Source organism: Macaca nemestrina, chromosome 3, assembly GCF_043159975.1.
Source record: "Macaca nemestrina isolate mMacNem1 chromosome 3, mMacNem.hap1, whole genome shotgun sequence".
NCBI lineage: Eukaryota > Metazoa > Chordata > Mammalia > Primates > Cercopithecidae > Macaca > Macaca nemestrina.
The window spans coordinates 181,994,695-182,019,056 of record NC_092127.1 but is presented as its reverse complement, the minus strand read 5'-3'; the positions used below and the strand labels follow the sequence as shown (position 1 = coordinate 182,019,056).

General features: G+C 35.6%; 1 protein-coding gene across 1 annotated transcript in view; it reads right to left on the bottom strand.

Annotated features, from left to right (window-relative positions):
• The window catches only part of LOC105487911 (F-box and leucine rich repeat protein 5), a 42,037-nt gene that overhangs the window by 5,801 nt on the left and 11,874 nt on the right, over positions 1-24,362 (bottom strand). The window contains exons 3-10 of the mRNA XM_011751578.2: positions 21,236-21,331; positions 18,936-19,122; positions 16,948-17,130; positions 10,824-10,949; positions 7,986-8,134; positions 6,969-7,051; positions 5,356-6,081; positions 1,394-1,542 (exon numbers count right to left, since the gene is read on the bottom strand). Of these exons, the coding sequence (XP_011749880.1) occupies positions 1,394-1,542; positions 5,356-6,081; positions 6,969-7,051; positions 7,986-8,134; positions 10,824-10,949; positions 16,948-17,130; positions 18,936-19,122; positions 21,236-21,331 (1,699 nt within the window). The remainder of the gene's footprint in view (positions 1-1,393; positions 1,543-5,355; positions 6,082-6,968; positions 7,052-7,985; positions 8,135-10,823; positions 10,950-16,947; positions 17,131-18,935; positions 19,123-21,235; positions 21,332-24,362) is intronic.

The following is a 24,362-nucleotide window of genomic DNA, read 5'->3' as shown; positions in this document are numbered from 1 at the left end:
TTCTGATAAAAAAAATTGCTTATTAATTACTCTTGATAATATGTCCTATAAGCCTTAGAAAGTATAGCACTAAACCTACAATGAAATAACTTTATGTTAACAAAACAAAACTCCTGTCTCAAATCCAGAGCATCCACAAAAGTAACAGCTTCACTGCATCAATCACACTGTTTTCATAGGCTTAGCATGTTGCAACTACAGTGACATTCACTTTAACCAACTACGATGACATTCCCTTTGGCCATCCCTTGATTATACACAGAAGGCAACAGAAAACAAGAAATGTCCAACTTAGTGTTGATATATCAAGAACATGGGAGGTCATCTCCTGTATAACAATGTGATTCCAGAAATAAGAGAGCTGCAATCTTCAGTTTCCTCTTACATATTTTAAGGAAAATCTAATCTCGAGAAATAGCAGATTTGTTCATTTCTCCACTTTCTGGTATGTCATTACTCCCTCTGGTCTTCCTGACTCCTGTCAATTGTTCTGCCTGAGAAAAATTTTGTTGATTTTCCTGTCACTTAAGGTGAATTGGGCACTCAAAGACAATAGGGCGTAGTATAAAAAGACAGGTACACAGTAGTCTGAGCCATTTAAAATTTTCTCCAGTTATAAATACAGGAGGTTGATTTGCTTATTAATAACAGAAGAGCAGCTTCTTATGCTTCTGGGAAATTCAATCTCTATCAGTGACTATCAAATGTGCAAAAAGGCATTGAACATACTTTGAAAAAGCATGTTCAATAAGCCCACTGTAGGGTAGAATATGTTTAAAAGAACAAAATCAAGAAATATTTCTTGTGATTTTTGAAAGTAGGTTCAGGAATCAATTTCCAAAACACTATAGGAATCCTAATCATGTCTAAAGCATCTCAGCCTCTTCTCAATACTACAACTCCCTTCAATCTTCAGTAAGAGTTGACATCAGATCCAGAAACTCTGGAAGTCCACATTACTAAAGTCCTCATTTTTCTACATTTGATAAAGCCATCTTACAAGAAAAATGAGTCTATTATCCCTAAGAAAGCAGTATATCTAGAACATAAATAGTTCTAAATTCTTAATGAGCGCTACAGAACTCTAGAGGAATATCCAAAACTTTTAAACAAGAATTTTAGTACTTCCATTAAGTTACCATTTTTGATTACACTATTACATGCCTCAAAAGTCTGACACAATGGATATTTAGAATATACATCTGCAAGAAAAACTTACCTTTCAAGATATTAATGAAAATGTAATTTTAAAATGTTATCAAATTTAACTAAATCTGAAAGTAAGGCAGTCTGGTAATTAGCAATCTAGAAAACTAAATGGAAAAATTATTAGAACTGCTAAAAAAGTTTAAATTAATTCCTTCAAAATTATTGCATTGTTAAAAGGCATTACCGTTAATGTTGTCACAGTAGTAAAAGTATTCATCATTCAGAGAAGGACATGCTGAAACCAAATCCTGCAGGCCTGCACCAGTTATAGTAAGACAACCAGAGAGATTAAGGTGCTCCAAATAAGGCAGCCCTCCTCCCAGAGTCAAAACCCTGTAAGAAAAATAATTTGACAGTTAAAAGATATTCATCTACAAAAATGTTTGTATTCCTATGGTCCACTGAACCACTATTTTACATACTTTTCAATATGGTAATGAGAAAATGTAAGAATTTCTGTAAAACACTGATAACTAACCTCATCCTTAGGCAGAAATACATTTAAGAAAATGTTCAACATTTTTCCTAATGACATTCAATAAAGAAATCTATAAAACTGTTCTTTACAAGAACATCATGATAACTTAATTCTTAGAGGAAGTACTGAACCCTGGAGTTGTAATGTTCATTCTCCTACCCAATTGTATTAGTAAGTAAAAATTATCAAGAAAATTACTGAAGCTTAAAACCTAATGAGCAGTTGGGCAGTTTCTAAAAAAAAAAAGCATAGATACACCTAGCATATGACCCAGCAATTCCTGTCCTAGGTATATACCCAAGAGAATTAAAACCATATGTTTACATAAAAACTTGCACATGAATGTTCATAGTAGCATTATTCATAACACTTAGAAAGTGGAAACAACTCAAATGTCCATTAATAAATGGATAAATAAAATGTGGTATATCCATACAATTAAATAAACTGCAGCCACAAAGTAATGACATATAGTATAATAAGCATAAACCTTGAGCACATAAACCTAATTTTAAAAAGCCAGATACTAAAGGCCACATATTGAATGATTCCATTAATATTATCATTCTAGAATAGGTAAATCCACATAGACACAAAGTCGATTCATGGTTACCAGAGGCTGGGGAAAGGGGGAGTGAGAAGTGACTACTACTAAGTATGGGGTTCTTTTTGGGATGATGAAAATGTTTTGAATTAGTCTGTGGTGGATGGTTGAACAACCCTGTAAATATACTAAAAAATCACTGAATTAATTGTATACTTTCAAAAAGCAGTAAATTTTATGGTATGTTAATTACATTTCAATAAAAAATAAAACCTAATGGCACACCTAGAAGAATAAAAGCAGTATTTACGTAAACAGGATAAAATTAAAAGGTGGCTTCTTCTATTTGGATGTTCAGATCTCTAGGAAGGCCAGAGAAGTTTTCCTTGATTATTCCCTCAAATATGTTTTCCAAACTTTTAGAATTCTCTTCTTCCTTGGGAACACAAATTATTCTTAGGTTTGGTCATTTAACATAATCCCAAACTTCTTGGCGGCTTCACTCATTTTTTTTTTTTTTAATTCTTTTTTCTTTGTCAGGTTGGGTTAATTTGAAAACCTTCTCTTCAACCTCTGAAGTTCTTTCGTTTGTTCAATTCTATTGTTGAGACTTTCCAGTGCATTTTGCATTTCTCTAAGTGTGTCCTTCATTTCCAGACGTTGAGATTGTTTTTTATTTATGCTATAAATTTCTCTGGAGATTTTTTCATCCATATCCTATAACTTTTTTTTTTTATTTCTTTAAGTTTGTATTCACTTTTCTCTGGTGCCTCTTTGAGTAGCTTAGTAATTGACCTTCTGATTTCCCCTTTGTGGCAATTCAGAGATTTCTTCTTCATTTGGATCCACTGCTGGTGAGCTAGTGTGTTCCTTTGGGGGTGTTAAACAACCTTGTTTTGTCATATTACCAGAATTGTTTTTCTGGTTCCTTCTCATTGGGGTAGACTATGTCAGAGGGAAGATCTAGCTCAAGGGCTATTATTCACATTCTTTTGTCCCACAAGGGTGCTCCCTTGATGTGGTGCTCTTCCCACTTCCCGTAGGGATGGGGCTTCCTGAGAGCCAAACTGCCATAATTGTTATTTCTTTTCTGGGTCTAGCCACCCAGCAGAGCTGCTGGACTCCAGGCTGGTATTGGGGAGTGTTTGTGATGAGTCCTGTGATGTGATCTGTCTTCAGGTCTCTCAGCCATGGGTACCAGCACTTGCTCCAGTAGAGATAGGACAGGAGTGAAGTGGACTCTGTGAGGGTCCTTGTGTGTAGTTTTCTTTAGTGTGTTGGTTGGCCTCCAGCCAGGAGGTGCTGCTTTCAAGAAAGCATCAGCTGCAGTAGTTCAGTGAGGATACAAGTTTGCCCTGGGGTCACCTGCTTTTAAAAAGTGTGCTCCCTTCTAGTGTTTTCCAAAACCTTATACTAGAAGAGTTTCTAAATACTTTGAAAGCAAAAAAAAAAAAACCTTGAAATCAATTAATTATATAAAATTTTAATAAGTTCTGGGTTATTTTTAAAAACATCCTAAAAAACTAAAAGATAAGAAAACTGCCACATGGTCAGAAGTCATTGCAGCTCTGAGAGGTCACATGTATTACTTCATTCTTTGAAAAAAAACACAAAAACTGGTCATATTGAAAATGCAAACTGAACAGAGTTATAAATAAATTTTAATAAGGTATGATGGTAGTGAAAAAACGACAATGAAAAATGAATTACTAGGTTTTAAATTAAACTAAAAATTGCTTTTACTTTCTAAAATCAAGTTGCATTCAAAAACAAAATCATATTACAGTTAGGAATACATACTTGTAATAAAATTATTTTAAAGAATAAAACTCAGAATAAAGTTATCTTTATTTTTTAAAATTACAACATATGCACTTGGATTTGAGAAAGAAAATTAATGAAATGATTCACAGCAGTCAAAGCACAGTTATACCAGTTACCTCAGGGAAAACACTTTTGGTTACTGTATATGACTTATGAAAAACTTTTATAATAATTTCATGTTAAGTATATTTTATAATAGTAGGGGGTATTAAGTTTTATGCTGGCAGAATTTTTCATTATAAAATATTTGACATCCCATTATCAAAGAAAAACATGTATCCAATTTCCAAAGGCTCATGTCAAAGATAATCACTTACTGCACATCAGCTTCCACTTACTGAAAATCTATTCTGTATCACTGTTAGATGCCTTATAAGTATTCCTCTTACATAAGCCTCAAAGCATAAGGTTAAGTATTGTACACAAAGCCAGTTATACAGAAAAAAACAAGATCAATCTACATCAAGTCTGCCATGCTCCCAAGTCAGTGAACCATGGTATTTTCTCCAACAGTGCATAAGAGTAACTCATAACCTAACAAATCTTGAAGTGGGTCCTATAAAACATATAGAACCTAGCTGCTGAAAAGAGCTACCTGTCTGGGCTGATATATGTGTCACCTCCAGCCCTTCTTTCCTCTAGGAGGTTAAAAAACAAACAAACAAAAAACGTCGGTTTAATCTGCTAAAGATTATGCTCACAAAAAAAAAAAACACAGAAAAGAAACTGCAGAACTTCTTCCACACGTCCTCCTTATGACTTAAAAAAGCAACAGAAGGTAAGTTGATCATGATCAAAGAGCAAAATTTCTAAACTCTAGCTACATATGAAACTGTAGCTCAGCTTTGGCTTTGGTAAACACTTAACAGCCATGTAGTTGGACTAAATGACTTCCATAGACAGCCTATATTTTCCAAAACCCTCAATATAAAACTGTAACATACAGAAATAATACACAGCAGCAGAATATGCACATTTTCTTGTTACATGTTCTTGAGAAAAAGTTGTACCTTATTCATCCACTAAAGTACCTTAAAATATGTGATGTAGCCATTTACTATTTATTAAACTTTCAAATTTATGTTCTTCCATATATCACAATGGATTTGAACTGACAGAAATGAAACTTCATACTAATAACAGAAGTTACATTGGTCCAACACTGAAGTAGAGCAGATCTTGGTTAACTCTTTTTGCTTAAGTAAATCAACTGAAAAGAATGACTTAGATCAAAATTTTTATATTCCATTTGGAAATGAGAACACATCTACTTCTTAATATTCTGGAATTGATAACTCACCTGAGACCATGGTCTGTGATCTGATAACATCCAGACAAACTGAGAAACAGAAGTACACGTCCAGTCTCTTGATCAGATTTTTCACTCCCAAAGTAAATTAAGTCTTTTCCCCTAGGCAATCTAGTCCTTGATGCTTTTCTACACATTGCAGAAGATTCTGGGAGTGTTGACATAGTTCTTAAAGCTGTTCCTGTACAACAAAATGAGTGACCACAATATGCAAAAGCTGGAGAAGCACAATGCTGCTGCCAACAGACACTAGTCCTTAGTCCAACAATGTCCTTACTATAACAACCAGATGTGGAACAACTAAAGTTGGATGCTGTTTCCATTACACAAAGACTTTCAACATTTCTATGTTTCCATTCCACAGTATCTTCAATATCAGCCAAATCTTCAGCATCTAACATCCACACATAAGGAGAAGTGAAATTCTCAGAAGAAACAGGCTTAGTCCAGGGGTGTTCATTATCTATTTCTTCTCCAATGCCCTTGTTAGTTAAATCGTGCAAACAGGCATACTGCTTGGTGGACTGCATGGTAATGTCTTTATTTTTCCATGTAGTTGAAGTAATTTTGCTTGTAGATGTTTTCAAAAAGCCACTTTGATGAGATGTCAGGATTCCAAGAGCTCTGGAAATCTTCTCTAGGGCCACATCTGTGATTTTCTCACAACCAGACAGATCAAGATGCCGAAGACTCTGGCAGCAACCAAGCCAAGACCAACTATAAATAAAAGACAAGACTATTAATGAATATTATTAAATTTTTCAAAAGCATTTGACTACATGTATGTGATTAAAACTAGAAGATTTTACATCTAATATAATCACTTAAGTATTTACTGAATATCTATTGTTAACGTACTATTCTTAACACTAGGGATACAAAAACTCAATGAGAGTAATTAGGAAGTCAGAGTATTCCTAACCTAACAGAAAGGTAGGATGTGAGAGGGGTAAGGATGGGAAGACTTAAGTTTATTACCCTAAAAGTAATCAGCAGAAGTAAGGGTGCAAACACATGAAAGAAAGAGAATAATAACTAATGGTTAATGAGGAAGATCCATAAGAAACAAGCTCTAGGAAGATAGAGGGTTAGCTTTAACCAGAGAAGAGTATACCTCTTCCTCTGCAGCAGGAAAAAAGGTGCTGATATAAATGGTTGGGTGGGAAAGAAGGAGTGAGCAAGAATACAGAGAATTGGTGGTCAAAGAGATATACTCTGGGAAGGAGGTGGCTTGAAGAAAGTTATACTATTTCAGAGTAACTGTGAAGAATCTAACAGGGAGCTTTGCCAAATGGCACTTAGAGCCCAACTAAAACTAAAACTTCTTAAAAACATATAATACCAATCTACATGGTTGCACAGCAGGGCTCAAGGGCCTAGACAAAATATAGGACTATACAGATTGTAAGATGATACAGATGGAATTTTTGGATCAGCTGGGACCCATGAACAAGAGGTGAAGAACTGGAGGGTGCTATCAAATTATAGTCAGACATGATTGATATTTGATAGTAAAAAATAATAGTATGATTAAATTGCAATTATATAAATGAAACCTTACAAAATAGTTTTTCATTATATTTAAATTGTTTAAAATAACTAACCTGTCAAATGCAGAATCTGAAATGTCAGTCTGAGTAAGATCCAGATGCTCCAGGTTAGGACAAAGCTCTAAAATCTGCCTAACCTAAGAGGGAAAAAATTGTCACTGTGAAGATCTGCAGAACTTCAGTTAGCTAAGTAACAGATGACTATTAGTAAACATAATCTAGTTCACAAACTTTCGTGAATATAAAAAAAAAAAAAAAACACTTGAATAGAGTACAAAAAAAAAATTCTGGGCTCAAATCCCTGACAATCTTTTTGTGTTTTTTTTGTTTGTTTTTTTGAGACAGAGTCTTACTCTGTCACCCAGGCTGGAGGGCAGTGGCAGGATCTCGGCTCACTGCAACCTCCGCCTTCCAGGTTCAAGCGATTCTTCTGCCTCAGCCTCCTGAGTAGCTGAGACTACAGGTGTGCGCCACTGCACCCGGCTAATTTTTGTATTTTTAGTAGAGATAGGGTTTCACCATATTGGCCAGGCCGGTCTTGAACTCCTGACCTTGTGATCCGCCCACCTCAGCCTCCCAAAGTGCTAGGATTACAGGCATGAGCCACCGCACCCACCCAAGAATCTGTTTTAGCAGTTATGAGACTAAACCAAGAAATTTACATTTTTAAGGAACACTCAAGATTCTGATGTAGGAAGTCATAAGATCTACTTTCATAAAACAGTGTTTTCATCTCATTTGCCCATCTTACCATGTCTTACATATTATTTTAAAAATTACATAAAACTGGGCTTTATCACTTAACATCTGTGAAACTGAATAAAATGTTTAACCTCTTCTAGTCAGTTTCCTCATCTATAACATATAGGTAATGATAATTATGCTACAAAGATTGTTGTGAGAACCGCAATGAAATAATAAGTAACCTAGCAGTGTATGCCTACCCATAGGAAGGCACTCAATAATCATTTTGGGGGTTTGTTTGCCCTTAATTAAACTCAGGAATGAGCAAACCAAAGTCTTATCATGCGATTTTTCTTAATACCCAAACTAGTGTTAATTTAAACATACCATTTTGCTGGAAACTGCAGAGCTGTATGCTAATACTAAGGTTTTTACAGAAGTACCAACATATGGTAGAACGTTATGAATTAAGCCATGGAGTAAACGTTTTTCCATTTGTGCAATGCTGATAGCAATCGATTCCTCCGGAGACTCTTCTGTAACATGAATTAAAAAGTCTAAGAACTTGATAAACTGATAATAATTAAGCTACTCAAGGACTCACCAAATTGTTAAATATGAAATACTTTGTGCTATCCTTATACTTTCTTATGTAAATAATCCCATTTTTAGGCAATGAGAAAGTTTCGGAAAAAAATGTGAAAACTAAAAAGAACAGTAAAAGTTTTCAAGAGAAAAATATGATATTAAAAGAAAAATGATCCATAGTAAAACGTACTATCATTGATTCCACATAACTAAAAAGGACACAAAGCTAGAAAAGATTTGAAACTCAACTAAATTAGCCTGATCATAATGAATCAAGCAAAAGAAGGTAGTTTAGAATTTCTAAGTTAAAAATGACATGGCTTTTGGTTTTACTTAATAACTTCTGTAAAGCTTGGATGTTTACAACAGAATGTACTACTGTAACATCCACCATGAAAACACTATACACTCCAATTCGAAAAAAGGAAAAAACAAACTACACTAAAAAGAATGAATAACTGTATTGTATTGCCTTTCTCAGGATCCTATTGTTATTATTCTTACCTAAAGACCAATTTGAATGTCTTTAAACATAAAACGATTTAACAGAACAAGTTAAGGAAGTCTCATTTAAAACAAAACTAAGTATAGCAGACAAAAGGATATAAACTAAAAGAATTTGTTACTCATGGTTCCTTGTTTAGATAGTATCCTAAATTCGTCCTTTAGCCAGACACAGACACACACAAACACACACACACGAAGATAAAATATAAGGAAATAAAAATTACTTTGGCCCTCACTATCTAAAGGTACACTATTTATTATGAAATTTTTAAATTTTTAATTTTTTATTGATATACAATAATTATACATATTTTGGGGGTACATGTGATACTTTGATACCTGTATACAATGTGTGATGATCAAATCAAGGTAATTGGAACTGTGAAATCTTTTTTAAGAAAGTTAAACATTCTATGAAAAACAATAACTTCTTAGGACAAGTAAAGACAAGGCAGCTAAACTGAAAAAAGCACTGAAGTAAATAGCAGTTTAGTCTTTAATAATCAACAGATACATTATCTAAAAAGGCTCAATCTTTATACCCTTAACTTTTCCTTTTCGGTATCAAGGAAATTGACAGTCTTTGCTCCATCTTCAAGTATTGAGACAAATATACTGAATTTGTTAGAACCTTCAAAATTCTTACCACAGGTATTATGAATTAATTTTCCAGAATGAATAAACTGAGACTTCCTTAAGTTGACATCTAAGCAAATACCTCATTTCCTTCAGGTCTTTACTCAAATTTCTCAAAGGACTTTAACTAATCACTCAATTTAAAACTACAATTTTAAATTCTTCTTGGCATGTTTTCCTTGTTTTATTTTTCTGCACAACACTTGTCACCATCTAATACGGAATATATTTTACCTGTATTTATCGTCTGCCTCCTGTCTCTAAATTTTAAGCTCAACAAGGGCCAGTTTTTTCTTTTTTTTTCCATTTTGTTCACCATTAGATCCTTCATACCTAAAACAATGCCTGCCACAGGTAAGCACATCACCAAATCTATCATAACTAGAATAGACCTTTTCCTTATATATGACATTTTGAATCTTTTTATCAAAATGTAGCGCATCTGCTTTTCATAAAAATAAACTACTTTAGCTGCTGATATAACAATCTTTATACTTGCACTGTTACTTTCCATGTTTCTTTTTTCCACATTTAGTTCTTTTGCCAGATCAAACTACTTTAAGCAGGTAACTTTATAAAAAGTTCCTATAGTTTCAGTTTTACCAACTAGAAGAATGTCTCATCTGTTCATTTTTTACTATTTTACCATCCTTTAGTAAGTATTATCTAGAATATCCAAGACAGAATTTGTCGTCCTCCTCACACTTTCAAACAGCATCTCTCTGCACAAGTATGACAGCATTTTTCCAACATGTACCTTAAAGTAAAAATTATGTTTTCTTGGCACAAGTATACATATGTAACAAACCTGTACGTTATGCACATGTACCCTAGAACTTAAAGTATAATAATAATAAAAAATAAATTTAAAAAAAAAATTATGTTTTCTAAATTCTCTCTCGTTTGTGAATTCTTTGGAGTGGCGATTAAGTCTTATCCACCCTTGAACTCTCCCACATTGTTTAATGAATGGCTACATTAGTTTTTATAATCCCTTACCATTTACAAAGAATATTTATGTATATTACCTCTTAATTCTACAATAACCTTATTAGGCAAATATTAAGACTATTTACAAATGAGTAAGTCAACTTAACAGTTTCATCCTATTTCCCTCAAGCCACATATGACTCAACAGATGCTGCATAACTGATCATCTGAAGTGGCGCTAAAATCACATTGTAAACTATAAAGCACTATAATAAACATACATTATTTCCATAAGAAAAAAAGGTACCATTTTCTGCTTTTTTATTTTAATATAAAAACAAGAGAAATAATCCTATGCACTCTTTAAAGTACTTCAAACAATTAATTTAAAATGTTATTATTATTCCTTCAAATTTTAAAAAGTAGTAGGCGTAGAAACACGTTTCTTTAGAAAATACAAACTACATAAATCTAATACCTAATTATTAGTACTTATTAATTATAAGTACTTAATATATAATTATTAAAACACTATGTAATAATTTTAATTTCAAACAAGCTTACCAGATTCATCTATGTCAGCATCTTCATCCCACTCATGAAAAGCACGACTTTCATCTTTCCTATTTTTCACCCATTCTTCATCAGGTTCAGTATCAAGTTCAGTTGCGGGACCACTATACCAGTCACCTACACGATGAATAAACAAGTAAAAGGATCAAAATAATATCAGATTGCCTGCAATAATGGAAAACTAAGCTATTTACAATAAAAATCTCTACATAGAGACAACATCTGAGCCCTAGGCAATAAGCAGTTTTTTTTTTAATACTTTAAGTTCTACAGCACATGTGCACAACATGCAGGTTTGTTACATAGGTATATATGTGCCATGCTAGCTTGCTGCACCCATCAACTCATCATTTACATTACGTATTTCTCCTAATGCTATCCCTCCCCCAGCCCCCCACCCCCCGACAGGATCCAGTGCGTGACGTTCCCCGCCCTGTGTCCAAGTGTTCTCTTTGTTCAATTCCCACCTATGAGTGAGAACATGCACCGTTTGGTTTCCTGTCCTTGTGATAGTTTGCTAAGACTGATGGTTTCCAGCTTCATCCATGTCCCTGCAAAGAATATGAACTCATCCTTTTCTATGGCTGCACAGTATTCCATGGTGTATGTGTGCCACATTTTATTAATTCAGTATATCACTGACAGACATTTGGATTGGTTCCAAGTCTGCTATTGTGAATAGGGCCACAATAAACATATGTGTGCATGTGTCTTTATAGTAGCATGACTTATAATCCCTTGGGTATATACCCAGTAATGGGATCGCTGGGTCAAATGGTATTTCTAGTTCTAGACCCTTGAGGAATCGCCATACTGTCTTCCACAATGGTTGAACTAATTTACACACCCACCAACAGTGTAAAAGCGTTCCTATTTCTCCACATCCTCTCCAGCATCTGTTGTTTCCTGACTTTTTAAGGATTGCCATTCTAACTGGTGTGAAATGGTATTTCCTTGTGGTTTTGATTTGCATTTCTCTGATGACCAGTGATGATGAGCATTTTCTCATGTGTCTGTTGGCTGCATAAATGTCTTCTCTTGAGAACTGTCTGTTCATATCCTTTGCCCACTTTTTGACGGGGCTTTTTCTTGTACATTTGTTTAAGTTCTTTGTAGATTCTGGATATTAGCCCTTTGTCAGATGGGTAGATGGCAAAAATTTTCTCCCATTCTGTAGGTTGCCTGTTCACTCTGATGGTAGTTTCTTTTGCTGTGCAGAAGCTCTTTAGTTTAATGAGATCCCATTTGTCAATTTTGGCTTTTGTTGCCATTGCTTTCGGTGTTTTAGACATGAAGTCCTTGCCCATGCCTATGTCCTGAATGGTACTGCCTAGGTTTTCTTCTAGGGTTTTTACGGTTTTAGGTCTAACATCTAAATCTTTAATCCATCTTGAATTAATTTTTGCATAAGGTGTAAGGAAGGGGGGATCCAGTTTCAGCTTTCTACATATGGCTAGCCAGTTTTCCCAGCACTATTTATTAAATAGGGAATCCTTTCCCTATTTCTTGTTTTTCTCAGGTTTGTCAAAGATCAGATGGTTGTAGATGTGTGGTGTCATTTCTGAGGCCTCTGTTCTGTTCCATTGGCCTATATCTCTGTTTTGGTACCAGTACCATGCTGTTTTGGTTACTGTAGCCTTGTAGTATAGTTTGAAGTCAGGTAGCATGATGCCTCCAGCTTTGTTCTTTTTGCTTAGGATTGTCTTGGCAATGCAGGCTCTTTTTTGGTTCCACATGAACTTTAACGTAGTTTTTTCCAATTCTGTGAAGAAAGCCATTGGTAGCTTGATGGCAATGGCACTGAATCTACAAATTACCTTGGACAGTATGGCCATTTTCACAATATTGATTCTTCCTATCCATGGGCATGGAATGTTCTTCCATTTGTGTCCTCTTTTATTTTGTTGAGCAGTGGTTTGTAGTTCTCCTTGAAGAGGTCCTTCACATCCCCTTTTAAGTTTTATTCCTAGGTATTTTATTCTCTGTGTAGCAATTGTGAATGAGAGTTCACTCATGATTTGGTTCTCTAGTTTGTCTGTTATTGGTATACAAGAATGCTTGTGATTTCTGCACATTGATTTCGTATCCTGAGATTTTGCTGAAGTTGCTTATCTGCTTAAGGAGATTTTGGGCTGAGACGATGCGGTTTTTTAAATAAACAATCATGTCACCTGCAAACAGAGACAATCTGACTTCCTCTTTTCCTAATTGGATACCCTTTATTTCTTTCTCTTGCCTGATTGCCCTGGCCAGAACTTCCAACACTAAGTTGAATAGGAGTGGTGAGAGAGGGCATCCTTGTCTTGTGCCGGTTTTCAAAAGGAATGCTTCCAGTTTTTGCCCAGGCAATGGGCAATTTTTTAGAAATATTTAATTATGGTTAAAAAAAAGTTACACTGAAATCAGCAAAGGATTCCATTCAGACATACTGAAAAGAACTATGACAGGTGGCTTCAATTAACAATAATAATCAATTAACCAATAGTTCATATTTTCCCAAAGTAAATCCTTCTCTTTCAAACTATAGAAACAGAACAATAACTACAAAAATGTATAGAGTCTGCTATGTACCTGCTATGTATCCTACTCTCTATAAAGTTTTTCAATTTTATCTTTTATAGAAATAAGCTTAATGATTATCAAGTCTTGCATAAAATTTTAGAAATCACAACGAGCAAACATTCTCCCCTGCTGTTGTTTCACACTGGTTCCTACAATAGCCTCATTATGGTAACAGCTAATTAATAAAAGGAAGCAGGACTGTCTACTCTGTAGTCAACCAGTAGTCAGAAGTAGATGGGAACAGAAGCAAAGGGAAAGATTAATCTAAAGCTAAACTATAAATTCATAGATCCTGGAGAATGTACTGCAACTAAATTATATGATCATGAAATGACAGATTATGCAGAATCAATTTACTGAACTCATTTTTTTGGAGACAGAGTCTCACTCTGTTGCCCAGGCTGGAGTGCAATGGCGCAGTCTCAGCTCATTGCAACCTCTGCCGTCTGGACTCAAGTGATTCTTGTGCCTCAGCCTCCCAAGTAGCTGGGATAACAGGAATGCACCTCCACGCCTGGGTTTTGGTTTTTTTTTTGTATTTTAGTAGACACCGGGTTTCACCTTGTTGCCCAGGGTAGTCTCGAACTCCTGAGCTCAGGCAATCTGCCTGCCTTGGCCTGCTAAAGTGCTAGGATATTAAAGGCATGAGCCACCGTGCCCAGCCAATTTACTGAACTCTTTACATCTAAATTAAAGTTTCTCAACCTTGACACTACCGACATTTTGGGCTGGGTAATTGTTTTTGGGAGCTATCCTGTGGATTACAGGGTGCTTAGCAACAATCCTGGCCTCTACCCAGTAGATGCCAGTATGATACCCAAAGATGGAGCAAACAAAAATGCTTCCACATATTTTAAATATCCCCTGGAAGGGGGAAAAATCAATTTGATTGAGAACCACTCAAAGCACATACTAGAAATAAATAAAATCCGATTTCTACTGGTTCTTTTTTTTTTTTTTTTTTAAGACAGAGTCTTCCCTCTGTCACCAAGATTGTGTGATCATGGTTCACTAGAGCCTTGACTTCCCATGTTCAAATGATCCTCCCTCCCACCTCAGCCTCTCAAGTAACTGGGATTACAGGCATGTACCACCATGTCTGGCTAATTTTTTTATTTTTGTTAATTTTTTTTTTTGAGACGGAGTCTCACTCTGTTGCCCAGGCTGGAGTGCAATGGCACATCTAAGCTCACCGCAACCTCTGCCTCCCGGGTTCAAGCAATTCTCCCTGCCTCAGCCTCCTGAGTTGCTGGGATTACAGGTGCCTGCTACCACGCCTGGCTAATTTTTGTATTTTTAGAAGAGACAGGGTTTCGCCATGTTGGCCAGGCTGGTCTCGAACTCCTGACCTCAGGTGATCTGCCCACCTCAATCTCCCAAAGTGCTGGGATTACAGGTGTGAGCCACCGTGCCCAGGCATTTTTTAAATTTTTTTAGTAGAGCCCGGGCTTATTGGAATTTTTTGTTTAAACATATTAAAAACAGAAAAAAGTAGTATATTTGAGATTTAGGTGAATTCATGAAAGTTAGCACAGCATTATCACATTTGACATTCATATCAAATCATGACATAATTCTTAAGAATTAAAAATAGCCAGAGAAAATATTTTCTGCATCCATGTTGGCCTTGACTTTTCACTAAATATTTCATTATCTTACAACTAACAGAAAAAATTATCCCACATAACAACTCTAATTATTTAGATGATATAAGTCTACCTAATATTCCAAATAGCTTCATTCAAAAAAAAATCTAACAGCTTATTTTAAAAGTGCTATACGTGGCTGGGCACAGTGGCTCAAGCCTATAATCCCAATACCTTGAGAGAGTAGATCACCTGAGGTCAGGAGTTCAAGATCAGCCTGACCAACATGGTGAAACCCCGTCTCTAGTAAAAATACAAAAAAATCTGCCGGTCATGGTGGTGGGCGCCTGTAATCGCAGCTCTCAGGAGGCTGAGGCAGGAGAATCGCTTGAACCTGGGAGGTGGAGGTTGCAGTGATCCCGAGATCGTGCCACTGAGTTCCACTAGGCAAGAGTAAAACTCTGTCTCAAAAAAAAAAAAAAAAAAGTGCTATATGTTATTGTAATGAATAAAATTGCTTTTAAATTAGACTCACAATTTAAATCAGACATAAAGTCATAAACAGAAAACAATTTTTAAAATTATGTGAATTTGGAAGCTAATAATCCCCCGGACCGGATACGGTGGCTCACGTCTGCAATTACAGCACTTTGGGAGGCCGACGCAGGTGGATCACTTGAGGTCAGGAGTTTGAGACCAGCCTGATCAACATGGTGAAACTCCATCTCTACTAAAAATACGGAATTAGCCAGGTGTGGTGGTACACACCTGTAATCCCAGCTACTTGGAAGGCTGAGGTAGGAGAATCGCTTGAACCTGGGAGTCAGAGGTTGCAGTGACCCAAGATCGTGCCATTGCACTCTTGCCTGGGCAACACAAGCGAAACTCTGCCTTTAAAAAAAAAAAAAAAAAAAAAAAAAAACTCACCTAGCAGAAATTGTTTAATTCAGTGACAGAAAAAATGTATGCTATATTAGTTGTATTTAACCCATAACTGCATTATATGCTGATGAAAAGAAAATTGTCTTTAACTGTTCACATGTGAAAGTAATTTACTATAATGATATTATATGAAACTGTGATTCAGAGAATGTGGCATTACCAATCAAATAAAGATAGGTCAAAGACAGAAAGAGATTCACAATTATTTTGAGCCATCACCCAAATGGAGCCATAATGGTATATCACCCTTAAATTTTATAGAATTTATTCTGTATTTTTAAAATATTCATATAATTATTATTAAACATAATTACTTAAAGCAGTTTTGAAAGCATACTAATTTTTTTTTTTTTTTTTTTTTTTTTTTTTTTTTTGAGGCGGAGTCTTGCTCTGTCACCCAGGCTGGAGTGCAGTGGCCGGATCTCGGCTCACTGCAAGCTCCGCCTCCCGGATTTACGCCATTCTCCTGCCTCAGCCTCCTGAGTAGCTGGCACTACAGGCGCCCGCCACCTCGCCCGGCTAGTTTTTTGTATTTTTTAGTAGAGACGGGGTTTCACTGTGTTAGCCAGGATGGTCTCGATCTCCTGACCTCGTGATCTGCCCGTCTCGGCCTCCCAAAGTGCTGGGATTACAGGCTTGAGCCACTGCGCCCGGCCGAAAGCATACTAATTTTATTTTTAACTTTTAATTCTGAAAAACAGTCAAAAGCAGAAAGAACTAGCATAATGAATCCCCATGTATCTATCACCTATCTTCAATAATTATCATTTTGTCAATCTTTTTGCATCCCCTCCCACAAATATATTTTCCTAATTTTTTTAATTGCAGACACCATTATAATTTACCCATGAATTTCAGCATTGCTAGTTTTCCAAAAATATATATACCAAAAACACATCATCTAACTATAAAATCTACTTTTTGATGAATCTCTCAGAGTTTCCCTCCCTGGCATTGCTGATTCATGTAAATAAATATTCATTTACAAAAAAATATGAAAATATTTTTAAAACCCATTTACCTACCTCTGGCCCAATGAACAGGGTACAGATGTTTCCAAAGCGATCCAGCTTTTGTCAGCTGAGACCATTTCATGCTTACTTGACTGCATCGACATAACTCTTGAGGATTAAGATAGCTGAAAATTGACAGCATTACCTCAGGAGGAAGATGGGTTATACCTGTGGATTGTTCTGACACTTCAGCTTCTGAAATAAAAAAGAAAAACTTTACCAGTAAAGGCTAAAGAGCAAATGCAATAAGAAATTACAATCACATTTCTATAAACAAAATCCAGTGCCTGAAGTCAACTCCTTCCTGCTTGCAAGATGTGAAAATGAAATAACATGTATTAGAGGTAACATGGGGATGTTAAACTTGTTAAGAACAAGTAGGGTTAAACTATCATGGCCCAAATCATACTTCATCAGTGGGAGCTACAATAATGAACACAGAATTAACTTCCTCTTACAAAGGCATCACAGAGAAAACAATACTCACTTTGTAGCATTAAGTAGCATCACTTGAAAAAGGAACCAAACAGGTTATACAGCTTTAAATCAACAAGTATAGAGTCAGCCAGATTATGAGATCTCCAAGGCATTTTTAATGACACACACAAATCTCATGACCTTTTCCATTTATGCATTATGACTCCTGTCAATAATCTTCCTTGTATTCCCTCTTTGATTTTCACATTTCATACAAGAGGTCTGCGAAATCTGACTGCCTTAACCTAGAGGTGCTTTAAAATACTTCAATTATTTATGTCGCAGGTGACACGACAAAATGCAAATATTTCTGATGTTGTTTCACGTTGATAAGGAATCTTTTGTCAGCAACTATTGCAGGAAGTACTTATGGATATATAAACCTATTATTTCAGTAATAATTTCCAAAATAAAAATGAAAATGAGGTGTTACAATAAAAAATATAAGAGATTCATCATTAAAGTCATATGAAGAATTTGAGTACTTTATATATCTGATTTGTTTCACAAAGTAACTTAAATATAGAAATGCTATGATCACATTCTTTAAACTACCACTTTTAAAATGCCAAATATTTTAAACATAATACAGCTACAATTTGCTTTGAAGGAGTGGGAAAATAAAATGTAGTAAGTGTGATGCTTTTAAATCCCATGTTATAATTACAATTAAACCAGACACAACAAGTCTTAGCTTGGTAACTAAAGCACAAGCTATATTTCAGAGTAAGGCATACAAGCTTTATGGGACTAATTATTGCTTAACTTGTAAAATTATTTGTTTCAACATGCATTTCACATACATTGTTAAATAAAAATAAAAGGACCAATTTCAAAAAACTCCAAGCTATTTTAACAGAAATCCCATTGCTGCCGCCAATCTTGAAGAAGTGAACATAAATAATTACTGAGGAAGTAGTTTATTTTTTAAAAAATAAACTTTATTTGCCTTTCTCATCTGTATTTTCAGAGTAACAACACAGAAAAACTCTGCCTCTAGTACTTGTTCCTCTGAATATTACTGGATACAAGCTGAAAAAATGATACACAGGAAAGGATGAAAATAAATTATAAACATAACTGATTTTGAAAACCAATGAAAAAACACAAGGAAAGAGAAAAGCAGCCACTATGGTCAATAAAGCTCAGGAAGCAGGATGATACCACAAAAGTGCTCTGTGTAATGGTAGTTTTCAACAATTTTGACTGCTCAGTTTTGAGCAGGCCAGTGCTCTGTACTGGTAGTTTTCAATAATTTGGATTCACTTATGTATAAATTCATTCAAGAAACACTACACTGAATACGTCCCAAGTATATTTTAAATTATCATACACAACACTGAATTCTAAAATGAGAACCATTGTCTTCAATTAAATTGATACATGAAAATAACGCCTTTAACTGACCACAGTACAGGCCTAACTTAAATTATTCCTCAACCAAAATCTACAATTCATATCAGTAAGATGTCAATGACCTTATAACTAATAAATTGTTCTTTATCTATATATATGAATCTCACCTTTATCTGACTTTTCATCCACAGAATATTTAAAATATTTCTGTCGCTCTTCAGCATGATTCCATAGGCTAAGACCTCTAAGGAGTTCTGCAGTGTCCTTCTGAGAGCAGTGTTGTGCAATCACTTTCTTTTTAATATCCTTAAGCTCTTCATAGGTAAAATATTCCATTAACATAGGCTGAAAAACCTAAATTAAACAAAATATTCATGAGGAAAGATGCTTAATTCGTGTTGTTTCACTCTACACCCTTTTAAATTATTAACAGCTCAAATGTCGTATTATGATCATATATCTCAAAAAGATAAAAATTGTAGTTGTTACCACTGAGTTAGTTTATCTAAAAATTGCAGAGAAAAGTACATCAAGAAGATCCTGGCCAGGCGCAGTGGCTCACGCCTGTAATCCCAGCACTTTGGGAAGCCAAGGCGGGTAGGTTCCCTGAGGTCAGGAGTTCAAGACCAACCTGACCAACATAGAGAAACCCTGTCTCTACTAAAAATACAAAATTAGCCGGGCATAGTGGCGCATGCCTATAATCCCAGCTACTCGAGAGGTTGAGGCAGGACAATCGCTTGAACCCAGGAGGCAGAGGTTGCGGCAAGCCGATACTGTGCCATTGCACTCCAGCCTGGGCAACAAGAGCAAAACTCCATCTCAAAGAAAATAAATAAATAAAATAAATCCCTCTTGTTATGGTTTCTCCAGTTAATAAATCAATCCCAAACTATTTTAAAGTATGAGGACCAGAAGGCTTTCCCTTTATAGAATCTGTCAAACACTCTTAATCATTCTGTTAGATGTTTAGGTCAGTTAACTGCCTTCTGGTACTAGAGTAACCGAACTCCACCCAAACTGGGCCTCTGCCTCACATGAGAATGGTTCCCAGTGTATTGGAACCATAAAAGTCAGAACTCTACTGAAACACTTAACTTTTCAATACTGTTTCTGGATTTTAGAAATGTTCCCTCAAATCCTTATTTTACAACAGTGGTTCCTATAAGAATTATCCATGGAGATTTCTTCTGCTAAACAGATGCTTAGTCCCAACCTCCAATTTACAGAATTAGAATCTTTAGAGGTTGGAAACAAGGCTTTTTTTGTTTTGTTTTCACTTCCACAGATAATTGTGATGGGTATCATACAGTTCAAAAACACTGGTCAGTCTACTAATTCAGTGGTTTCAACACTGGCTGTATATTACAATGAGTTGGGGGGCCCTGAAAAAATACCCAAGTCAATGCATGTCCTCTGATTTAACTCTGATGTAATTTGTCTGGAAAGGGCTTAAAATACTGTTGGGGTTTCTTTTGTTTGTTTAAATATCAATTTGATTATAAGGTGAAGCTATAGTTGAGAATCTCTACAATAACTGACTTACAGTTGAACAGGTATTCAGTTCCTCATAAAATCATTTATCTATTTCTAACTCTGATATTCATCCCAAATTAGAGACAGAAGAAAAAGGGAAAACGTTTTGCCCATTCATTCAATGATACCCTAATACATGTATAGTAGGCTTAAGACTAATAAATGTCTTTGTTTGTTTGGAGACATGGTCTTGCTCTATTACCCAGGCTGAAGTACCACGGTGCAATCACGGCTCATTGCAGTCTCAATTTCTTGGGCTCAAGCAATCCTCTCACCTCAAGCTCCCAAGTAGCTGGGATGACAGGCACATGCCATCATGCCCAGCTGATTTTTTAAATTTTTAGCAGAGATGAGGTCTCGCTATTTTTCCCAGGCTGGTCTTGAACTTATGAGCTCAAGCAATCCTCCCTCCTGCCTCAGCTTCCCAAAGTGCTGGGATTATAGATGTGAACCACCATGTCCAGTCAAGGCTAATAAATTTAAAACCACCATTTAAATACTAAAGTACACTACTGGAAAAAAAAAAAAAACAAAAAAAAAAAACCAAAACTTAAAAAAATCTTTAAACACAGCATGAAAATGTAAAAAAAAATTTAGAAGTTTAAAGAATCCTCTAAAGGTTCTGAAAAGACATTAGGGTAGCATAAGTTATTAACATTTAAGACAGAGCCATTTACAAAAAAGAAAATTATTTCCTGAGTAAATTAATTAAATCATCTATTCAATGAAAAGCAACAACCTTTCTGAGAAAACAAAACAAATGTTTTTTTTTTCCCCCCTTGGGTTTTCTTCAGTTCCCAAAAAGAACTGGGTTCTTCTCTCCATCAACCAGACACATCTTCCTATGCATTATTTTGAAGATCCTCTGAAGCAAAATAGTATTTTAAGAATGTTATAAATCTAAATCACAAGAGGGAAAAAGTATGCTTACCTCCTCTTCCTCTTTCATGTGAGGAAGAAAATCTCTTGTAAAAGCCTCCAATCTCTCTTTCAGTTGTTTTGCATAATTTAACTGTTCATATTCATTCTGGAAACCAAAAAAAAATACATTTTTATAAAAGTTTTGCTTCATTAATTATGTCTGGTCCCAGGAAGGCAGTTTAAAATGTGACATAAAACCTCCGGAAAAAAAAAAATAGAGAAATTGCAAAGTGGTTTCTCTACTTTTAGCATAAAAGATGCCGTAAAACAGTAAGCTTTGGATTACTTTAGTAATGTATGTAACCCTATATTTTTAAAATATCACAAAAAGCCTAAAAATAGCAAGTATCTGCCCATTACTTCTATTGATTTGATTTCTAATCATATATTTATATAATTTATAAATGTCAGTTGTCTTAATGTATCTCCAAGCCTAATGGACTGTATCATTACGGAATCCCTTTATGGTCATCTAGTGTCTCCTCCACTAAAAAATTCAGAATATAGTTGACCCTTGAACAACACAGGTTTGAACTGTGCGGGTTCACTTAAATACCAATTTTCTTCTGCCTCTCCCACCCCTGCAACAGCAAGACCAACCTCACCTCTTCTTCCTCCTCAGCCTACTCAATGTGAGGACAATGAGGATAAAGACATTTATGATGATCCACTTCCACTTAATAAATAGTGAATATATTTTTTCTTCCATATGATGTTCTTAGTAACATTTTCTTTTCTCTAGCTTACCTTATTGTAAGAATCCAGTATATATATATTACATACAATATATGAAATAATTGTTAATCGTTTTATGTTATTGGTAAGGCTTCCAGTCAACAGTAGCAGGCTATAAGTTTTGAGAGATTCAAAAGTTATACATGGATTTTTAACAGCACAGCGTGTTGGCAACCCTAATCCCCATGTTGTTCAATGGTCAACTGTACCTGTTAACATTATGCTGCTGGGCGCAGTGGGTCACACCTGTAATCCCAACACTTTGGGAGGCAGAGGCAGGTGGATCACCTGATGTCAGGAGTTCAAGACCAGCCTGCTCAATGCAGCGAAACCCATCTCTACTAAAAATACAAAAATTAGCTGGGTATAATGATGGGCACCTGTAATCCCAGCTATCCGGGAGGCTGAGGCAGGGAGAATTGCTTGAACCTGAGAGAAGGAGGTTGCCATGAGCCGAGATTACACCACTGCACCTCAGCATGGGTGACACAGCAAGACTCTGTCTCAAAAAAAAAAATTTTACTTGATGTAAGGTCATATATATCAATATCAACACTTCTAAAGGCAAGGTACTCACTGTATCTTGAAGCAAATCATTCTAATTCTGGGCAATTCTAAGGAACTATAAAGTTCTTCCTCATAACCTAGAATTACATTTTCCCACTTCTATATCAGCCCTCTCAAAGCATGTAGGAAATTTACAAAATAATGAAAACTTTTTTTTTTTTTGGGGACAAGTCTTGCTCTGTCGCCCAGGCTGGAATGCGGTGGCACAATCTCAGCTTGCTGCAAGCTGAGGTTCAAGCTATTCTCCCATCTAGCCTCCTGAGTGGCTGGGACTACAGGTGCACATCACAACTCCCAGCTAATTTTTTTGGTATTTTTAGTAGAGATGGGGTTTCATCACGTTGGCCAGGCTGGTCTCGAACTCCTGACCTCAAGTGATCTGCACGCCTCAGCCTCCCAAAGTGCTGGAATTACAGGGATGAGCCACCATGCCCAGCCTATGAAAACTTAAAATATGAAAATATTTCATCTCTGTTAAGTCCTCTCTGGTCTCTTTTTCCAGAACTAATTTATTCAACTGCTTCCCAATATTCAATCCAATGTCTTATTCTCTTATGACTTTACACATTTTCCCTAAGCGTATCCACATGGCTTCCATTCCTACTTATATGCTAATAATAACTATCAAATTTGATTTTTCATACTGGGTCACTCTTCTGACCATGAAATTCATCTTTATCACCTCCTATTCATAAATGCCCATCTGGATACACAAGCAGTTCAAACCTAATATGTCAAGAATGAATCTTTTTATTTCCTGACCCTCTTCTATATGCTCTAGAAAGTCAGGCTGAATCCTCATTTTTATTTCTTTTCTTTCCTCCTCCCTTTAAGTATAATCACTATATTCTATCAATTTTATTTCCTACATAACTCTCAAGTCTGATCCCCTCCCCTTTATTTCCACTAGTCATAACTATAGTTCAGATCTTATTGAAGGTGCATTCATGTGGCAATACATAATATGATAAAAAATTTGAAGAATATAAAAGAATATTCAATAAAAAAGTAAATCTCCCTTCTATTAATATTACTATCTAGTACCCTACCCCTACCAAACCTCCCACACCTCCCCACCAAGTAGCTACTGAGTATTCTTCCAGAAACTATTAGAATAATGTTTAATAATGGTCTTCCTCCTTTAGTCTTTTATCTTTAATCCATCCTCCCTAACCTGCAGAACAGCCTTTCCAGAACATAAATCTCTAGGTGAAGAGTATATGATGGCTTAAAAGAGCTATAACTTAAGCTTACGCTTCACCAAGCCAGAAGGGAAATAACTGAGATCAAATTTCAAAATCCTATAATATATAAATGTAATTAAGAAGAAAGTCTCTCTACATCATTATCCTAAACTATACCCAGTAACATCTTTGGCTCACTGCAACCTCCACCTCCCAGGTTCAAGCAATTCTCCTGCCTCAGCTGGGATTATAGGCGCCTGCCACTATGTCTGGCTAATTTTTATATTTTTAGGAGAGAAAGGTTTTCACTATGTTGGCCAGGCTGGTCTAGAACTCCTGACCTCAAGTGATCCACTAGCCTCGGCCTCCCAAAGTGCTGGGACTACAGGTGTGAGCCACTGCACACTGCACCTGGCTGGCATTCAATTCTAAAACAAGTACAATTTACAAAATTAAAGTGTTTATTCATTCTAAGTAATAATTATACCTTTGGTCACCATTAACTGGATTGATAGCTTTCCTTTAATAATTCAGCAAATGTTAACAGAATGTAAAAATTTTCTAACTAAAACTTCAACTTAGAAAAACAGCTTTAAGACTTGGTGAGTAGTATTCATTATAAAATTTTATTAAACAATAATAAAGAGGTAA